General features: G+C 38.1%; 1 protein-coding gene across 2 annotated transcripts in view; it reads right to left on the bottom strand.

Moving 5' to 3' along the window:
• Nucleotides 1–2,374, bottom strand: part of grid1a (glutamate receptor, ionotropic, delta 1a) — a 234,249-nt gene extending 231,875 nt beyond the window's left edge. For both annotated transcript variants that reach the window (XM_072390774.1, XM_072390775.1), the window contains exons 1-2: nucleotides 1,907–2,374; nucleotides 244–399 (exon numbers count right to left, since the gene is read on the bottom strand). In XM_072390774.1, coding sequence (XP_072246875.1) covers nucleotides 244–399; nucleotides 1,907–1,985 — 235 coding nt within the window. In that variant the 5' untranslated portion in view covers nucleotides 1,986–2,374. The remainder of the gene's footprint in view (nucleotides 1–243; nucleotides 400–1,906) is intronic.
• Nucleotides 2,375–20,422: the final 18,048 nt, after the last annotated feature.

Raw genomic sequence — 20,422 nt, 5'->3', positions numbered from 1 at the left:
CTTTTGTTTCAGTGGAACAGTGCTTTGCAGTTGGAGACACACACGCACACAAGTACGCTAACGCATGCATACATCTCCCCAACTCAGAGGCGCGTTGATTATCACTGGCAACTTCTCTTGGCATCACATCACATCAACATGTGTTCTTGGGCCATAAAAGATCAGAACAGACTTGGCGATTGAGCAAAGACCGGCTACCTGACCGGTCCAAGCAATTAAATGAATAAGGAGGGTACCGCTTACCTTCCTGCACAGCCTGGAAGGGGTTGTTGGGCTCGATAAGTTTCACAGAGTGGGTGATTTTCTCGCTCTGCAGAATGTCGTCGTTCAGACTCAGGTCTGAGATGGCAAGTTGGAAAATCTCGTCATCTCTCACAGCGTTTTCCTCGAATATGGCCCCTGTTGTGTAAAATAAGTTATTTAGAAAGCTGGAATAATTTAAGAGAGTTGGTTGGTTGCACGCTGGAGCTGCAATAAGTAGGCCTGTAGTAAATTATTCGCCCCCGCACCCTAGCTCTTATCAGACAATATGGAAACTATTTAATAGTATTCCTCAAAGGCTATACAAGTCATGCACAATACGCTGATTATATTTGTGTTTTTGATCTTCTAAATCTTAAATTCTTGAGACATTTGTGACTCCAAATGTGCAATGGCATGATTTCAGAACCGCGGAGAGCGTCATGGCCTCTTCACACACAGGCCGTTTTGTTCAGAGTATAATATCAACAAGTATGGACAAATTTAGAACTTAAATATTTTTCATGTCTTCTAAATTAGTTACACCCTACATCATTGGTATCACGTGTTGTATGCAGGAGGCGTACGGTTGCTTAACTGACTCTCCCCTCCCTCCTTTTATCAAAATGGTATCAGCTGCTATTGAGAGCGACCACAAATATTACGGAAAGAGGTTTCAGGAAACGATAAATATAATTGGGGCGCCTTAACATTATGCGGAGCATCAGCCAATATCATCTGGATGGAGTCCCACCGCTGTATTAAGCCAGTGACTGAGCACCTGCTGCTTGCCAGACTGTTGCAGCATAGTGTGAACAGCAGCAGCAACGGCAGAGGAGCACCGTGACGAAAATTTTCTCACAGTGACATTGACATTTTTATCTGAGATTACAAGGCCGGTCATCAGAAGCGGCTACGTGACTGTGACAGGAGTCAAAGCAATCACTCAACGTAGGAAAGAGGTCCGCATAACCTGTGTCAACTATAAAATTAAACGCAATACGAGGTTAAATGACAGACACTGGTTCGTTTGAACATCACGAGTTTAAAGCATCCCCACATCTCTGCAGCTCTGGTTTGAAGTTTGAGTACAAAGAGGCTCTATGCCTTTTGCATCTCTAAAACGCAACTCTACCAACATTCCCTCTCTCTTGTTATTGACATTGCAGTCACGTTCCGGTGAAAGTTTAAGCTTGTCGACTACACAAGAGGGAGCTGCGTCTAAATAAGACTCTGCCATTTGGCTGTTGGACATCAATCTCTTCAAAGCTCCAATGAAATAACCCTTTCTTATTACTGTAATCCATGTCTTGAATGCAAGGCTGCAATAATTAGGCCAACAGTGCTTTGGTTTTGATCTGAAGACAACATGAATGCGGTGATCTACCGTGGAAAAGTGAAACAAATATCTGCAAAAAAGAATGTTGATGACATGATAGTAATACACAATAAATGTAAAGGTCAGTAGCATGACCGTTCACAAAACACTAACTTTTCAACTCGTTTGTGAGTCAAAGTGTTGCTTAAACACAGGATGCAAGCTGAATAGACTATTTATCCCGCCCTCTCAACAAAATCCTATGATCAAAACAGTATGAGCTGACTGAGCTTTATTCCAGCACCCTTTTCACCTGTCTAACAGCATGTTATTTTAGCGGACCCTTACCAATATGTATGATTGAGTCCGCTTTGGCCAAATTGCATTGCAATATCCACAAGGAGAGGCAGATCAGCAGCAACTCCATCTCGGGATTTCAGTGAGGCGGCTCATCCAAGCTCAGCTCAGCTGTCTTAACGCTGTCCAAACGGAGGAGCCGAAGAAAAAAAAGAAAAAGCAAACAAAAAAGAAAGATGATCAAAACCCAGGAGAAATAACAAAAAAAAACAGAGCCACTATTCTCCTCCTGTCAGATTAGACCCGCATGAAATCCCACAGAAGCGATCAAGTTTTATTCCTCCTTTTTTTTTTGTTTTGGGGGAAAAAAGAAACCCAACACAACCAAGTCGACCACAGGAAGATGGGATAAAAAGGACGTGGAGGAACCGATGGGGACCCGAGGTATGACTGAAAAGACAGGTAGCCCGGTGAGAGAGACCGGTGCACCTCTCTCACTCTCGCTTCTCTCCCTGCGCTCCGACGTCTAAAGCATGGCAAGCAGCAAAAAAATGCGGAGGAGGGACACCCCTTTCATTGCACACAGGCAGACGCTCACATACACACTCAAGAGGGGTGAAAAAAATACACTATTTAGTCCTGTCCTAATCACGTGACTGCGGAGACTTCACGACTCGACTGCTGTCCCGACGAGCCGGGTAGAAATGATTTGGACTTGCTGCAGAAAGACGCGTGGAGAGCTGAGTTGGAGGTTATAACAGGCAGAGCAAAAACGACCAAGAGGTGTCATTGAGAAGAGAGCCGGCGTGACAGACGCCTATAGACAAAACTCGATATACAGATTTGACTGAAAAGGCGAAAAAAGTCGACGGCAGTGCGAACAGTTTACTTTTGAAGTTTGTGATTTAGTCGAAGATATGAGGCAGCAAAGCGGCATCTCACCCCTCCAGAGGCGGAGCAGCTGCTGTGGCAGAGAAAAGGATTTACACACCGTGATCCTCGGCGGGAGCTGATGGATGAGGAACAGACGTGACACAAACCACATTGCCTGACTGCACCGGGGGACAGCTTATCGGAGTTAACGGAGAAGCCTTCCAATTTAAAAAAAGGAACAAACACAAATACCTTTATGTTTTTAACAGCTGCTTGGCGTATTTGATTCAATGATGATTGCCTCGGCAATACTGATGTCATGAATGCCTTTGATCCGCGGGATTATTGTGTTGTGGCTATTTTAGAAGGCTTTTTTCTTTTCTTTTCTTTTCTTTTCTTTTTTGTTGGTGAAACTGTCTCTGGATGCCAGTTACACACATCATAATGCACCTCACAATGCCCGTCGGGTGCAGATCTGAGAGAGAAATGGTGACAGATACGGAGTTTCTTGACAGGCATAATCTTACAATTAAAGGATATTTCTCGTGACTGTAATAAAAACGGAAATATCTTTTAATTGTTTGGTTAAGTCTGTCAGAGGCACAGAACACAAACTTTCAGCACCAACAGCAGTGGACAGCGCCTTCACTCCTGCACGTTGCACTAGACAACTGTAGCGCCAACAGAGGGGCGCCCTCACCAGTGAACACCGTTCACGACATTGTTTATTTACAGGAGATTTGTCGCTGGTCGCAATCCATTCATTACACAGCATCATATGATGCGTTTTAACCGCTGTTGATTTTTGTGGTATGAACTCACTCACACGTCTACAAAGTTTTTGTAACAACACACACTGCCCCTAATGGTCACTTGTGGATACTACAGATGTAGAAGCGCATATGGCGCTTCCATTTTCAGTGTAATTCACATAAATTAGTGCTGAAAACTCTTCACGCGATAGACAACTTTTGACTCATAACAGTTCATTATATCAAAAATGGAATTAAGGAACTTGGTTAGTGTAACCCCCCTCTGGTGAATAGCTTAACAGACATAGTTTGAGCTGACAGCTGTTAAGACAAAGCAAGGAATTTAATGTGAGAATGAATCATTGCCCTTTGATCCTAGTTACAGTTCCCCAAACACAGTAGCTGAATATAGACTCATATCAAGGGGCTCAGAACAGAAAGATTAATCTCATGGATTTGGGTTTTAAGATGACAAGCATCCAAAACACCGTAAAACATTAATCTCATTAATGAGTATGAAAATATCACTTCTTATTCTGAATTTTACTAATCTAAGAAGTCATATGATGTTGGGTTAAATTCAACTGTGGACCAATGTTTAACTTCACACAGGTCTTAAAAAAGGGCAGCATTTCTGGCATTTCCTTTGGTGTTGGTAGGACATCTTGTGAATTTCTTTTATTTTTCTCCTCCTCTCTTGTTCTGATGAATAATACATGATGGCAACACATCAAATAAAGATCAGTTTCATCAGTCTAAGAGCTAGTGTGCACTGAGAATATCTCTGTTTTATGTACAAAAGTGATGAATAATTAAAAAACTCACATTTTCTAAAGTTAACACAAAAACAATATCCCAGATACACCGATGGCAGGGTTATGGCTGTGTGGTTCGGCAAGTGGAATTAGTAGAACATGAAGTCATGACTGTTTTGCTTGTAGTTTATAGGTAAATTATCATGGAGCAAGCTGAGACTCTACTTGTTGAAGATACTGCAGTGATGCAAAATTCTCAAGTTTAATGATAAAGGCTCAAAAATAATATACTATACTTTCTTGGCTATTGAATTCTTATACATATTTTTTTTATCATTTACATGAAACCATCGCAAATGTGATATTATACAACTCACTTTTGGAAAAAGGAGGATATATACAAAGAGGGCAGGTGAGGGTGGATGGTGGGTGTTATATTGCAGACTGTCTTGCAAGAGTCTAAGTTTGAATCCTAATATTGTAAACAACGGTCATGTTTGGTTATGGTTAGACAAAGTATACGTGGATAAGGTTTAGCAAATTAATAAAATAAAAAGCAAACTTAGACTTCTGTATTAATAAATGGAACATTAAAGGTTGCATTGTGTTGTTTGAGCACTTCCCTATGCAAAACAACAGGCAATGTTACCATATCATTTTTACCATATCTTAACTGTGATACTACTGCATTTTGGATAGTTGGACAAATATACCCATAACAATTTCTCTTGTGAGATGGGGCTGTGTGACCATATGACGTAGCACATTTAAGATATTATATGTTCTCAGTTATTTATAATCTGAATATAATAAGGTATGAAAATGAATCATTTGGTGTATGTTATGTCATACAAAGGTGAGATCTATGCATTAATAAGTAGCGTATATTTATGTTTACGCATTTAGCAGACGCTTTTATCCAAAGAGACTTACAGGTAGGCAGTCAGGGTAAAGGGGTCTTGCCTGAGGACCCCTACTGTAGGTGGTACCTTCCATGTAGGGGATTTGAACTCTTGTCACCCACATGAAAGGTGGCAATCTTACCACTACAATATATACTTTTTTTTTTACTGAACCCAATAGATAGTTGTGGATTTTTAGTGATTCATCATGCCTTTGATTCATACCCATTTATTATGGGACTGGATAGTGTAGTGGTAAGATTGCCAACTTCCGTGTGGAAGACCTGGGATCAAATCCTCTGCATGAAAGGCCCTACCTCCAGTAGGGGTCCTTAGGCAAGACCCTCTTACCCTATCTGCCTACCTGCTTTGGATAAAAGCATCTGCCAAATACATAAATATAAACCTGTTGGTTCACAGTCCAAAAACATCTCAAAGTTAAGGTGTCCAAATATTTGAATATTCACTGCACTATTCCTTATTCAAATTCATGGGTGTCATCATAAGTTATTCTCACATGTGCTGTAGCCAGTCAAAGAGACATTGGCGGTTAGGTCATGCCAACTCTCAGCAGTGAAGGTGGAATTTCACACAAATCTGAGTCATTAATGTTTATGGCTGTGAGCAATGGAGTGCAAAGGAAAGACAGACTTTTGCACCTCCTTTTTGGAGCAATGCCAGAGAGTGAATTCAGATGAGAAGCTGTTGCATTGAAGAAAAAAAAAAAAGGTCATACCACGTTCCTTATGAGTCCCTGCTCTCCATTTCATTATATAGTACTGTTGCATGCATGGCTTGAGGCAGTGCACACTACCTGTGAAATAACTCTTGTTTACAGTGTAACACATGCTTTACTTCTGTGGAGCACATCTGTTTTCATTGATGTGTAGCACTATTAGTAATGTTGTACATTTAATGCATTTGCTTTACAAAAGTAGAAGTCTGTTTTACTCTGTGCTATTCAATCAACTGTTTTGTTTGCCGTTATCGTTGCACATGGAGTCATTACTTGATATATGTAGTTAGAAGACAAGTCTAAGGTAAATCACTTAATTAGGCTTCAGCCTAACATATCTGTGGTCCACGGAAGGACCTAGATAGAGCTAGCACTATGCAATCAAATGTACTATATGCCAACATAATTAGACCATTTGCTGCAGCAGTAGACAACATATATATTTTGTTAATAGCTTTAGTATTACCAGCAGTGAATGCATAGAGCAGCATTTATAAAATACTATTACTTTGCTATGTTGGAAGGAGAGCGACTAGAAATCAAAATCTAACGTTCTAATTTGACTTGGGGGTCTGTCCATCCCTGCATGACCCTGGATGTGGTTATAAGAAACCCCTGCACCAATTTGGAAGAGGGTTAAATCTGAGACAGGTTAAAAATCCATTCATGTCAAGCAGAAATGTGCTGGGAATAGCAATAAGTGTCTGCAGCATTCGAGGTGAATAAGAAAGGTTCTCGCTTTCAAATACACAGCCTGAGGTAACATTATAGATTAATCATGTTATGGGGGAATAAGCACAACCTCCATCACAGACTTAGAATGTCAATGAGTGAATTGTTGACTATCTGCAACATTATACATTTCAACTTTACACTGAGCTAAACTTGAGTGAAATGCATGTGAGATGAGAGGGGGTGGGGGGTGGGGGTGACAGAGTAGACTGAGGAGTCGTTAAATGCTAGCGAATCAAAGTCTATCTGTGTCACAATGGATTTAAGAACTCTACAGCAAATGTTTGGAAAAACACTTAAGATTCAGTCTTAGGTACTGATGTAGCCTTCAAACAGAGTTGAAGCTTATTATAATATGATGCTGCCTCTGAAATTTTGTAGATTCACTCAAGGTTGAGGCTAACTTTGGATATGTAGTTTCTCAAAAACAAACCTGCCTCTGGAGACTGTGTCCAAAGCTTTCCACAGCCTTCTTTTTTTAAATATAACTCATGCGTGACCTTTTCTGTTCCCAAAGCATATGTTAAAAACAGTTTTGAAAGCCATGTGTATACACAAACGAGTGATTTTATGATCAGCTGCGGTTTGAGAAATTAAAGATTTTTTTTTGTTGTTATTCTTGCAGTTTCTGTCTTCTCTTGCTGGATTTTTTCCATGTGAATCAAACTGTTTTTGGCTTGGGAAAAAGGAAAATAAAATGCTCCGTTGAAGTTCTGTTATTTTTTTCCCTGCTTTCTAACAACAGTAAAACTCAGTGTTTTTTTCTGGCCTGTAAGTAAATGATAGTCTACCATCTCTCTGTAAAAATCAGGAACAAATTTTGTCATTTATGGGCCCAAGGCAACTTACAGCAACCTGTGTTTCCTAATACTATGTTTTTCAACAATTTGGACACGTATTGAACACCTTCCTGAAGCTTATTCTCTTTATTGTCTTCACTAAATGAGACTCAACTTGTCTGAGTGGCCTTGAAATGCAATATTACACAACTAGATGGTGTATAATTAATCTGAAAATCTCTTTACAGTGGTTTGCTTTTTACTTGATCTATAGATGTGATGTTTTTGTAGTTTCAATGATGGACTGTACCATGTTTACATGTTTATGAAGTGTTTGGCAGTTTACTCATGTCACAAGTGGGCTAAAATATCTTTCTGGTTAATGCATTCCCATTTAGCCAAGCCCTTTTTTTCTTGTTTTCTGAAGAGGCTGCAGTGAAGGAGTAGATAACAGTCCTTTTTCTCCACTGTAGATGAGCCTGGTCTTGCTATTTCTTTCGTTATTCCTCATTTGCATACAATAGGTACTGCATATAAATATGTATCTCACTTAGAATTCAGGGGGAAAAAAATGTGTCCATGTATTTCATCTTCAGTTTTATTTATTTATTTTTTTTATTTTTTTAAATCCCTATTTTAAACGTATTAGTTATTTTATGGAAGCCCTTGATTGTTTGGCATCCAAGGCAATTGCCAACCTTTGCCTGATGGTAAAGTCAACCTCTAAGTGCAGTATCTCATAAAAGGTTAAGAAAATAAACCACCTACCACACTATTTGGCTTATATTATTGTATTAGTTTTGAAAATCTGCTCACTGATTCTAAAAGAAAAACAATTTTGTTATTGTAATGCAGACTCCTTGTTATCCACCATTAGCTGTATCTGCAAAACACAAATTTTTGCCTGTAGAGATGTTTATAAATCATACACCTAGTCACAACTGTTGAGCCGTTGGCTTTTGGTGCCCTGCAGAGCTCTGCTGAACTCCCAGCCTCTGTGCTGTGCCCGCAAGGCAGTCATTAGTTGATGGGGTTGTTTAAAGGTGAGCCAATTAACAGAAACCGCCTTTGAAACCTACCTGCATTGAGTTATGTATAACAAATGAGAACAGCAGAATCCCTTTGAGCATCTTAGTTGTTTAGAGCAGGTCAGTCTGCTTCATTATCAAATTCAGTATGAAAGGAAAACTGCCCAAAAGTAACTGGAGAACAAAGAGTTCAATCATCCTCTTGTATCTTGAGATCACAGGGAGAGAAATAATCTCAGACGTTTTTTCTGACAAAAACATGGTGATTGATGTCTAAAATATGAATGTATCACCATGACAACCCACCATTTCTCCATATTGAAGTATCCATACACTTCTTGTATTTTGGTACCTAAATAAGTAACACATTCTGCTTGTAGTCATTATTTTTGTGCACAAAATAATGAATTATGACACCAACATACTGATGAAGTGGGACACTAAAGTCAGACCATAGTACAGCCTCCAACAAGCAATAATTAAATCTTGTCAGGAAGCTAGATTTCAGCATTGCAGAAAGCTGGCCCATATTGAACTTAAGCGTCTGTCTGCTTTTCCTGCAATTTCCCTTTGTCACCTTTCCCTTTCTCTCATGCTGTTTCTTCATCACTCCTCCTCTCTTGTTCTCTCACTACAACCTTCGCAGATGTACTTGAAAGATCTTTCACTTTGTCTTATATTAAGTGTAAGAGGCAAAGTTGACAAGAATCTTAGAATTCTGCTCAGTGTCTGGTTTTCTTTTAACACAACAGGGTTCATTTCTTCCCTTTGGTCTTCAAGATTACGTTTAAGAAATGGGAGCCTTGGACATTAGGAAAGAAGCCTAACACAAAAAGCATTGCAACAACCCCTGATGGAATCGCCACACTTAGGTATTTTTATTTTTGAAAAATAAAAATAAAAAATAGAATAACAAATAAATAAATAACATTAAAAACTAAGAAACAAACACAACATAGGTATGTTAAAAAATATACTTATAATAGCTGAACATTCTGGCTTTACAAAATGCATCTCAAATGAAAATGAAATTGTAATTTCATCATTGTATTAGGATGAAAAAACATCCTCTGTCTTATAGAACAGCCTGACTTCTTTGAGGACTTCATAAATGAAAAATACTGTTTTTCATCCATCAGGTCCTTACCTTCTTGTAGAACAGCTGACAGATTATTGCGGAATGGAGCATTGTCATGGATACTTTTCTTTTCAATTTCCACCATACATTTTCACTCAGATTCAGATCACAGGCCACTTTTCTGGTCATGTAATTGAGTTAATATTTCTTTCCTGATGAAAAGACACACACTATTTGGCAACATAATAACAAGGGACCTCAGCATCACCAAAGTCTTATGACTAAAGGTAGAGAAAAGTGTCCAAAATGCAGTGTCCACTTCTGAATTTACTGTAGAGGTAATGACTGTCATCTCTCCTGCTCCTTTACCTAAGATAAAGCCCATATCATCAATGACTGAGGAAACATGCTTGTTTTCTCCTGGCAGTCACCTTGATATAATTAATTGGATCTGCATCAAACAAAAGTTCCAGCATCATCACTTTGCCCTATGCAGATCCTTGATTCATTTCTGAAAATCACTTTCATTCAATCATTCACTGTCCACAACTGTTTCTACAGTTACCACTGTAACCTTCTGTTTAGGTGTTGATTATGGTTTACATTTGGCTTTTCTGGATGTGAATCTAATTTCCTTCAGCTGCTTTGGGTTTTCCGTCCTCACTTGCACGTCTTGTATGTTTTCCTATCATACCCTTGTCATTTTGTTTGCACTTGCTACAAATTTTAGACATAGCTTCCATTGTTTCCACTGACAGCTCTTTCAACCAGCGGCAATAGCTTCTTTTCATATTGAATTGTGCGTTTATTTGTTTTAGAAATTGAAATTACAAAGTCAATCCATTTTTTTTTTGCCTGGTTTTACAAAGCCAGCCTAATCTGCTATTCTTTAGCAGATCAAATTAAATTGCTTTGGGTAATACATCCTCCTACTGTGGTAATTCCATACGTTATTGCCAGGTCTTGTAGTAAACCAAATTGAATTTATTTGCAGTGGCTCTAAATGTCTGATTTTAACTTTGTGAAACTCATCTTGATAGAGTTCCTACGCAGATATATCTCCTTGTCACCAGGTAACACTCAGTAGTAATTTAAAAGTATCCTGGTTAATCTATCACCCCCATGGTGTGAATTTGCAGGAAAACGCCTCATTTCCTCATCTAAAAGTAAAATCTCTGCAGTTTTATTACTCGCTTCCTTTGGGTAATTATCCTTAAAATTTAAGTTAAGTGACAGAGTATCCTGGTGGTATCAGATTAATTAGCATGGGATTTCATTGGCTCTGCTAGATTAATTAACTGGCTGATGATGCAGTTTGTTATGTTAACTGTCATACTGAATTCATGACAAGGTGCCAAGGGGTCCATTGAGTGGCACAAACATTACCATTCTGTCAATTTAGATGTTAGAACAGACTTCTGACGCTTATCAGTATTACCAAAGTCAAGAACAGTCCAATATATGTACATTTCTTAATCAGACTGTCTAATATAGATGTAATTATATGTCTATGCAGTTAAGTGCAGTAGTGTACATCAACTCAGCACATCTTTCTTTCAGTTCCACATAATTATCTTTTCTTCTGAGCGAAATGGGTAGCGTCATTAGGCCATGACAAACTTAAAGAGGTGAAGATTCAGAAAAATGACAAATGCACTTTAATAAAATGTCACACCTGGTGAGGTCAACTGGGTTTGTTTTGTCTTGTCATTTCCCGTTTTATTTTGAAATAGTAATTCTCCCCTCGTTTCATATCACTTGGTCTTCCTCGTGTGTCCCAGTCTGATTGTCTGCTAAAAGTTTCCACCTGTTCCCTGTCACCCTGTGTATAAGAGTCAGTATATATATATGCCAGTGTGCTCGTTTTCATCCATGTATTCGTGCGTCCACTGTAGCCTTGATTATTGAAGTCATTTGTGTTCTGCTCCGTTTTCCTCCAAGAGAATGATTTTGGTTTATACGTTTTATACCATAGATTTGAGTTAGATGGTTAAAGTTTTCATAACCTTTTGTTTCCTCCGTGAGGAGGGATTTTTTTTGGTTTGCTTACCTTTCATAGACTAGTGCCTCAAGTTTTCAGGAGTATTTTCAGGTTTTTTTTCTCTCCATAGCGAGAGTGATAACACGTTTTTGATAACTTTTAATTGTCTTTTGAGCTTTTCAATATTTTTCATAGCCACACTTCTTCCTGTTTTCTGGAAGAAGTGTGTTAGAAATAATTTCCATAGCGTGTATTTATTTCTCTGTCTTGGAGATTTGGGTCTTTTAATAAAGACTGTTCTTTGAAAACGCTGCATCTGCGTCCTGTGTCCTGCCTGGTCGTGACATAAAACTGGCAAACAAAGATGTAAATGTTCTCAATTGCCATCCAGAATAATGCATAAATGTTTTAGTTTGTGTTAAAAGAAAAAAACACTTTACTGTGCCAGTGATAGTAGATTGATGTTATGATTATTACAGTAAATGTTTTAAACTGAACAGCAGTCTCTTGTGGTGTTTATTGACTCATCTATCCATTCTGACATCTTCCCCTTGAGGACATAGGACTCTGTTCTTTGCAGAAAAGCATAATAAGAAACTTGCCAAAGCTGCTAGAGGGGCTTTATCATTTGAAGGTAGACACATTGTACTACATGTCTCCTTGAGCTTGTAATTCTTCATATTCTGTCCCCTAACTGTCCATTTCTTAATTCCCAAAACAGTACCATACCACAGTATGGCAAATGCCCATGTCTTCCAAATTTCCCACCTTGTAACATGGGATTTTGATTATTTGTTTGTAGACTCATCTCGAATTGAGCAAACTCGTATACAATGAAGCTAAATGTTTGAAAACTTTGTATTGCTTCAGAGGAAACCCCTATCAGATACCTCTGAATCATCATTACTGGCAGTCTGAGCAAACATAGCAGCAGTTGCCTGCTCCTTGAAATCTCCCCTGTGCCACATTAGCAGCTCCATAAAGCTCGATATCCACTCAGTGTTCAGCCTGAGTTCTCCCATGCCACTCCTCTGTGTCTAGGCCACATCCAGTTAAAGACTCCAGTGCTGGCCAACAGGGCAGTGAAGTACACAGTTCATTTCCACCTGCAAGTCATGTTCTACAGGCAACCGACTACAGCTTAACTCTTAAAGCTTTGTGGTGACTCATTTCAGTGGAGATTTAAATAATTTGGCCACGGATCATTGGAATAGACTGCTTGCTGACATGAAATTTCTTTTTCATACTTTTCAGTTGATTGAATTCTGAAAAATTAATTTAATACACAAAATATACTATCTTTAAAATAGTAATATATCACACCTTCAAAGCCATTAAATTAGAATCTAAAGTTCCAGATAATCTGTCAAAGACTGGAAAATCCTTATGGAGTGACAGGTGGAATCTGTCTTGTGAATCTGACATCTAGTGTCTGCCATTTGCCTCGTTATTGAAGTGTGTGGCATCATCATGCCAAGATCTAAAAATAACCTCTGAGGCATTGAGAAAAAAGGCTGTGGAAGCCTCGAAGTCTGGCAGGGGATTTAAAAAGATCAAATGATTTGAAAGGAGTCACTCTATAAGTGACATTCAATCTACACCTATGTGAAATATAAAGTAAAAACAAAGTGTTTGAAATAGCTTAATCATTGATAAACTTCTCATACTCATTTTATCCAGTCTGTAGTTGTGGGAGAGTTTGGAGCATATCCATCACAGGGCCAACACAAACGTGAAATGCTATATTTGACTGAAAGTAGTATAAAAGCAACAGATCAAAATTTGAAACATGTTTAGCAACATAATTCACAAACTCGGGTGATCAGACCCTTGGGTGGCACTGCATTAAAAACAGACATGATTTTGGAGTGGAAATCACTGCATAGGCTCAGGAATTCTTCTGAAAGTCACTGTCAGTTAACACAATCCATCTCTGCAAAAACAAGTTAAAACTCTACCATGAAAATAATTTATTATATCTACAAGATACCAAAATACTGACATCCATGACCCTGACCTTACTTTAAGATGAACTGACACAAAATGGAAAATTTTCTTGTTGTTTAATCAAGATATTTTCATTCATATTCAACTATTTTATAATAGCATGACGATTGCATACTTTAGACTAAAGAGGGGGGGGGGGGGGGGGGGGGGGGGTCATTCAGCTTGTTATCAACAGACAGTAAAAAAATAAAAAAATATCAGCATCTATGATAGCTCAAAACAAATAGTGAACGTCGTACAGGTAACTTGTACATTTGTGATAGCACAGTAATGTTTAACACTGTTAGGAGCTGCTATCCAGAAAATGTAAAAGCTCATATTATAATCAATATCACGCCTTAGGTGCCAACAAGCCTCCCTGTGGTCCAGACCTGTCATCTACTGAAAACCTTTGGTACATTGAAAAATGTAAAATGCAACAGTTAACAATGAATAAAAAAGTCCCTGACTTATGAACAGCTCACATCTAAGCAAAACTACAATGATTGGTCTCCTCCACAAATGACTTTCAACATCATAGATCACGTCTTTGTAAAATATTTTTGTGGATATGCACTTTAAATAATTTCCAAGTCATTGAATTCCATTTTAAAGTCTGACACAATGTCCCAACATTTTGGAAAATTTAGCATGTCCAGTACTGGTTGTGCAAATTAACTTGGCATTATACAACAAAAATTTAATTCCAGGATCTGCAGGTAACTTTAGCAGCTGTTGCTTTTGAAGTAGGACGATGGTGCATAAATTTGACCTGCATTGGAAGCATGCCAAGAAAAAACCCTTTGCTGTCCAAAAAGAACATTAGGGTGAACCACAGTATGCCAATGAACATAAAGGCAAAGACCTGGGGCCTCATTTAGAAAAGAGACTTCTGATCAATTTTGATCTTAAAAGTGACTTCATCATAAAACCACATGCAAGTAGCCATAAAACCTTCGCCATAAATGAAATTCAAGATACATTTTCCGCTAATGTCATTCTTCTTCACTTTGTTCACTGAAGCAGTGACACACCCATGTTGCATATGTGGCTTTGTTTTTAAATTCACCACCAAATTTAGACCACCAAATAAAACACGTAGAGTGGCTTCTATCACTTGTAACATCACTTTGTCTACTAAAAAGTTCTCTTTTCTCTTCTTGTTCACAGCTATTCCTGACTGAACCCTCATTTGTGCTGGCACTTTGAGTGAAAATCATATAACAGGTGCTGTTAGCTGAGGTTGATTTAACATGAATAGATTTCAGGTGTGTAAACCACAAGTAGGATTCTGAAAACCTGCCAAAGCAGAGTTTTTATGCTCAGCATCTTTCATTAACTGCATCTAAGCACACCGTGAATGGTTGCACATATAATTTTAGGTAGAAATCAATATGAACATTAGTTTATATGAGCTCCTTGACCTTTTAGAATAATGTACTCTGAAAAGATTAATAAAAAATTCAGCTGTTTGGCCACAGTACTGCAGTAATAGATACGTCTGCTGCAGGAAAAAAAGGCAGTAATTCAGGAGTAGAACCTCACAGTGACTGTGACATATAGAAGTTGAAGTATTACAGTTTGAGGTTAACTCACTGCTTCACAGACTGTGCAGCATGCAGGCGATTAAACTCTGAATTCTACATCACATCAAAGAGCGTTTGAATGCAATGCGACGCCATGTGTCTGTTAGCTAAAGGGGGAACTAGAAGTTGACTTTTCGAGATTTTATTATCCTAAACAAACAAATCCACAGAGGAATGGATCCAGAGAATAATAAAAGGTAGGTCATGAAATGGCCAAGTCAAGGTTCTGATTTGAAACAAGGTAAAGGTTGTGAAGCAATTTGAAATCAAAAGATCTGCAGATAAACATCTCAAACACTGTTTTTCAGCCAGCCCAGTCTCCCCAGCAAAATGAAGCCATGTTAAATTTCTTGTTACCACAATTATGTATCATGTGTACATTCCTAATCTAAAGGATCCCAGTTTATGTGCCAACACTTAACATATTTACAGTTTGTAGGGAATGTGTTGGTTATGGAAGGGCAGTATATAACTCAAAACCAATGTTCCTTTTTGTGACTCTGAGCTGATAATTGACTTTTTAAAGTATGAGGATAAGCCAAAGAAAGTTTTAAACAAGAATCATGGATTAAAATGGTAGTGGCAGGACTTGCCACAGAAGGAAACAGTCCAAGTCCAAGGTATAAAAAGTGGACAAGAGTCAAACTCAAGCTTCTCATGTTACAGCACAATGTTTTAGAGAAACTGGTTTATTACTTCCAGAAGTAATTCTTTCATGAATGTGCAAAAAAGTGCACCAGCTGAAGAAGCAGTATAGATAATGTACATAATTGTGATTTACAAAAAACACAACATGGCAACGGATTCACCTGGTGGTCGGTTTGCTTGCATCTGAAGATGAGGCTGGAGGACAATTCTACAAATCGTCCACAAGAACTACAAAAGGAAAATTACATCTCTTCAAGCTTTGCATCTTAATGTGCTGTAAGCTAAGGTTTTTCTTGATCAAATATCAGTCAATATACTTATTTTTGCACTTGTTTGTAAGAAAAAGAAAATATCCAATTTCTGACATAAACAAACGTGTTTGGTAGGAATTACTGTATTTATGGAATTATTACCTGCAATATAAATGTTGACAGATAGAACGCTTCTCTTTTCTCTTATGTTATGAAACAGGAGTCATAGGATTTTGGTGTGTTACAGATGAATGGGTGTGACTGTGACAACTGTGAAGTTATTGCTGTTAATAAAACTGATTTAAACATTGTGGAAGACCATGAATCCCCTGTGTTTTTGGCCTGCCCCAGGCTTTTTGTGAGAGGGTAATATTTTGTCTGTGTCTGCCTTTGCTGCAGGCAACTTGTCCTTTGCTGACAGATAATAGCATTCATTCACAATGACTCTGACAGGGAAATTGTGTGTGCATTGTCAGGGATATTGTGTGTGTATGTATTTATACATTAGCCTGAGGGAATATTTTATTCTAAAAATGCTTCTGTGCTGTCAATTAAATTTGTTTAAAGCCTTCTTTCACTGGACTGCTGTGACAACTATTTGTTCACCATTTTGAGGAAATTCTTTGATGAGATTTGATTTTTCAGTTCAAGCTATACGGTGGCAGATAAATACATAAAAGGTTTTTTTTTGGCATTAAAAGTTCCAAAGCCTATCTCCTTAAGATGAAACGATTAAAATGTTTATCTATCATACTTTAACATAAGATGAATACCGTAACAGATTTAAACGTATTGAGGAAAAAAGCATGTAGAAGAAATAAACTAAAATTCAGATATATGCACTTCAGTGTTTCATTCTTTCATTATTGAGGAGTTTCAAGGGGATGTTGCAAAGTAGCACAAAAAATGGTTCACCTTCCCAACCCTTTTATAACCCTTTTAAAGTTGTGTGAGAGCCTCCACCAGCATTTCTATTTAGAATCATGATGGATAGATGTGTCATGGGTGTGTGTATGTGTGCTATTACAGCTCATGTTGTGGGGGGATAAAACGGTTTACAGAGCTACATTCTTTGGACCTGTTTTACTTGGTGTAAGGTAGAGGGTTTTGGCAGGTTATAATTAAGGCTGACTTACATCCAAAAATGAATGTAATGAAAAATCAACTTCATTTGTATGACTGCACACAGACAAACAGTACTTTGTCCTGTCTTTGGACCTGAGCGCTTCAGGGAGAAATTGTGTGGCTATACAGTTACTATAGATGGCATTTCCTTGGCTTCTAGTACTATAATGAGGAACCTTGGAGTTATTTTTGACCAGACTTTATCATTTGTTATATAAAACAGCTTTCTAGGACTGTGTTCTTTCACCTTTGTAATATTGCCAAAATCAGGAACATCCTGTTTCAGAGTGATGCAGTAAAACTAGTTCATGCATTTGTTACATCAAGAATGGACTACTGTAATTCTTTATTATTGGGCCGTCCCACAAATTTTCTGAAAAATCTCCAGCTGACCAAAATGCTGCAGCCAGAGTTCTGATGAGATCTAACAGGAGAGATCATGTTTCTCCAGTTTTATCTTCTCTTCATTGGCTCCCATTTTCCTCACATGTAAAGCTCTTAATGACCAACCTTCATCATATCTTAAAGATATCATAGTTGGATATTTTCCACTTCACTCCCAAACTGCAGATTTACTTGTTGTTCCCAGAGTTTCTAACAGTAGAATGAGAGGCAGATCCTTCAGTTATCAGGCCCCTCTCTTGTGGAACCAGCTGCTAGTATATGTCCGGGAAGCAGACACCCTCTCTCTCCCCAACTTTAAGATTAGGCTTAAAATTTTCCTTTTTTATAAAGCTTATAGTTAGGGATGGCTCAGCTGAGCCTGAAACATCCCATATTTAAGCTGCTATAGGCTTAGACTGCTGGGGAGCCTCTTATGTCACACCTATGTCCTGACTTTGCTCTCTTTTTTCCCCGTTTGATTTCTCAAATTATATTATTTACATTTGGCATTATTGTTGTCATTAACTGTCTCACTAGGTATCCTTTGAATGGTGTTTGTTATCCCCTCTTTTCTGTCTTCTCAAACCTCAGCTGGTCAAAGAGGATGGCCAACCTTCCTGAGCCTGGTTCTGCCAGAGGTTTCTTCCTGTTAAAAGGGAGTCGTTTCTCTCCACAGTCGCCTCGTGAATGCTCAGGATGGGAGATTGGACCGAAGAGAAGTTTTGGTGCAATCTGTTGGTTTCCTTAGCTATGAAATTGTTTTTGAATTGGCTCTGTATATGTATGAATTGGACTAATTTTGAATTTATTTTATTAGATTTTGATTACAATCAATCAGAGTCTAATTGACTTGAACTGGACTGTATTATTGTGTATTAATGTGTACTGTATTATCTCAAGTGCCTTGAGATGACAGATGTAGTGATTTGGCACTATACAAATAAAACTGAATTGAATTGAATAGTCTCGCAGCAGCTGAATGGTAACTTCTGTCAGCTGAGAATCGCTAGCAGAATCTTGACATCCACACCTTGCCTTGTTTAATTGGTACACCAGGGGATAAAGGCAGTTTGATGACAGCTGCATTCAGATAAGTTTCTTATTACTTTTGGAAATGAAAAAAACATTTGACTTCAGATTTCAGGACTTTCTCATGTTGCACTTGAACGATTGTAAATATTCACTCTGCTGTGGGGGAGTGCATTAAATAGGAAAACTAAACTACACAAACAATGAATAAAAGACTCAAACCCAATTAGACAAACCCAATACTGGATGTCAAGATACAACATTGAAGCTGTCTCTTCCTTTCTGAAAATGTAATATTTACATTTAAAACCCCAGCCCATGTTTAGAGCAAACATACACTGAGTAACATGTAGTCTTCTCAAAAATGTCTATTCATTTTTTTTTTGTCATAGACTTGAAGGTTTGTGTCTGTTTCTAGCTTGTGGAGAGTACTGATGGGGTACTGAAGCTGCTGCTTCCTGCTTACATAACTCCTGTTAAAGATATGTCAAATTTCTTGTTCTTGATCTCCATTGACAACATCTCAAGAAGAAACAGTAGGGAGCAGAGTGTCCAGTTTGGGGAGCTGCTTCTCTGCTCTTTGAAGAATTGGTGCTGTTGACTTCATCAAACATTGACATCCAGCATGCACAAGGCCACTTTGAAGCAGAGTTAAAAGCAGATGGGATGAGAGTCTGTACCTCCAAGTTTGAGGCAACAGTTTTTAGGTTGAAAATGGTAAATCGCAAGAAAAATTAAGATCGACAGGGTTATTACAGCAACAGAAGTTATATGCCTCTCATAATGGGCATTCTTTATTTATATACATTTGAAAATCTCAAGCTTGGTTTTAAAAGCAGTGAAGGTTTTATTTGTTCCTGACCAAGAGCTAGGATTTCATAGAAAAGCCTGACAGATAAAAGGTCTTTCTTCAATCCTAGCTCTGGAGAGTCAGAGAACCACAATTAAACTTGCACTCAGAGTGAGAAGGAACAATGAGATCTTTAAAGTAGGAGAGAGCTTGGTCATTTAGGTGGTTGTACATGTGTTAAAGAGGCTCCTGATTTATGTAATATTTTTCAGATAAAAGAAACGAAAATTGTTTGAGAACTATTTGATTTGTGAAAGTAAAGATAAATCTTGGTCAAAATCTACTCTAATGTTCCTCATCATAGTATTAGTAATGTCACCAAGAATAACAATGCAGTTGGATAATGAATCACTGAGTTGTTTGGGCAAGAACAAGTACATTGGTTCTGCCTGAATTCAACAGAAGATCATCCTGACCTTTATGTCCAAGAAAGGCCATAACTTTCAGTGTATAGAGGAAAGATTGTTACAGAGATTTATATCTATTTTCGCATATTGGCAATAACAGCTACAGACTGAAGTGTTGCAGTGAGAATTATAGACAGTAGGCAGCTTCTGAATGCTAAAATTTATAAAAACACACAAAAAAAGGGATTTTTTTATTCATTCTGTTATATTGCTCTGCATTAAGTGAACAAAAGCAGAAATACATACCAAACCATGCATTTTGTCTACTTTTACACCCCTAGTATTGTTGAATTGCAATGGCTGCATTCAAAAATAAATCTGATGTCAACTCACACCTTGGGCTGATTCCTCAAGCAGCTGGTGAGCATCAGGGCACTGAATGATTTACAGCTAGATCGAAGACTGATTATGGTTCTTTGTCTGTTTTCTAAAGACAAAGAAAAATACCACCTGAGCTACAACAGCAGCAAAAAAATAAAAAAAAACACGACCAGTTTCTGTCAGTCACTACCCTGCTGTGACTGGAGCAGTTAAGTGCTGCAGACAAAAGGGCTTGTTTGAAGGGGTTTCAAAGTGAAGATAACAAGCCAGGCTGCCAGTTAATTTTCTGAAATTGAATGATTTCCTGTAAAGTAGGGTGTGGCATGGGGTGGTGGTGGTGGGGGGTTACTACTTTGAAAAATAA

Source organism: Leuresthes tenuis, unplaced genomic scaffold, assembly GCF_036924035.1.
Source record: "Leuresthes tenuis unplaced genomic scaffold, fLeuTen1.0.hap1 SCAF_8, whole genome shotgun sequence".
Lineage (NCBI taxonomy): Eukaryota > Metazoa > Chordata > Actinopteri > Atheriniformes > Atherinopsidae > Leuresthes > Leuresthes tenuis.
The sequence above is the reverse complement of the archived record's forward strand: the minus strand, read 5'-3'. Positions and strand labels throughout refer to the sequence as shown.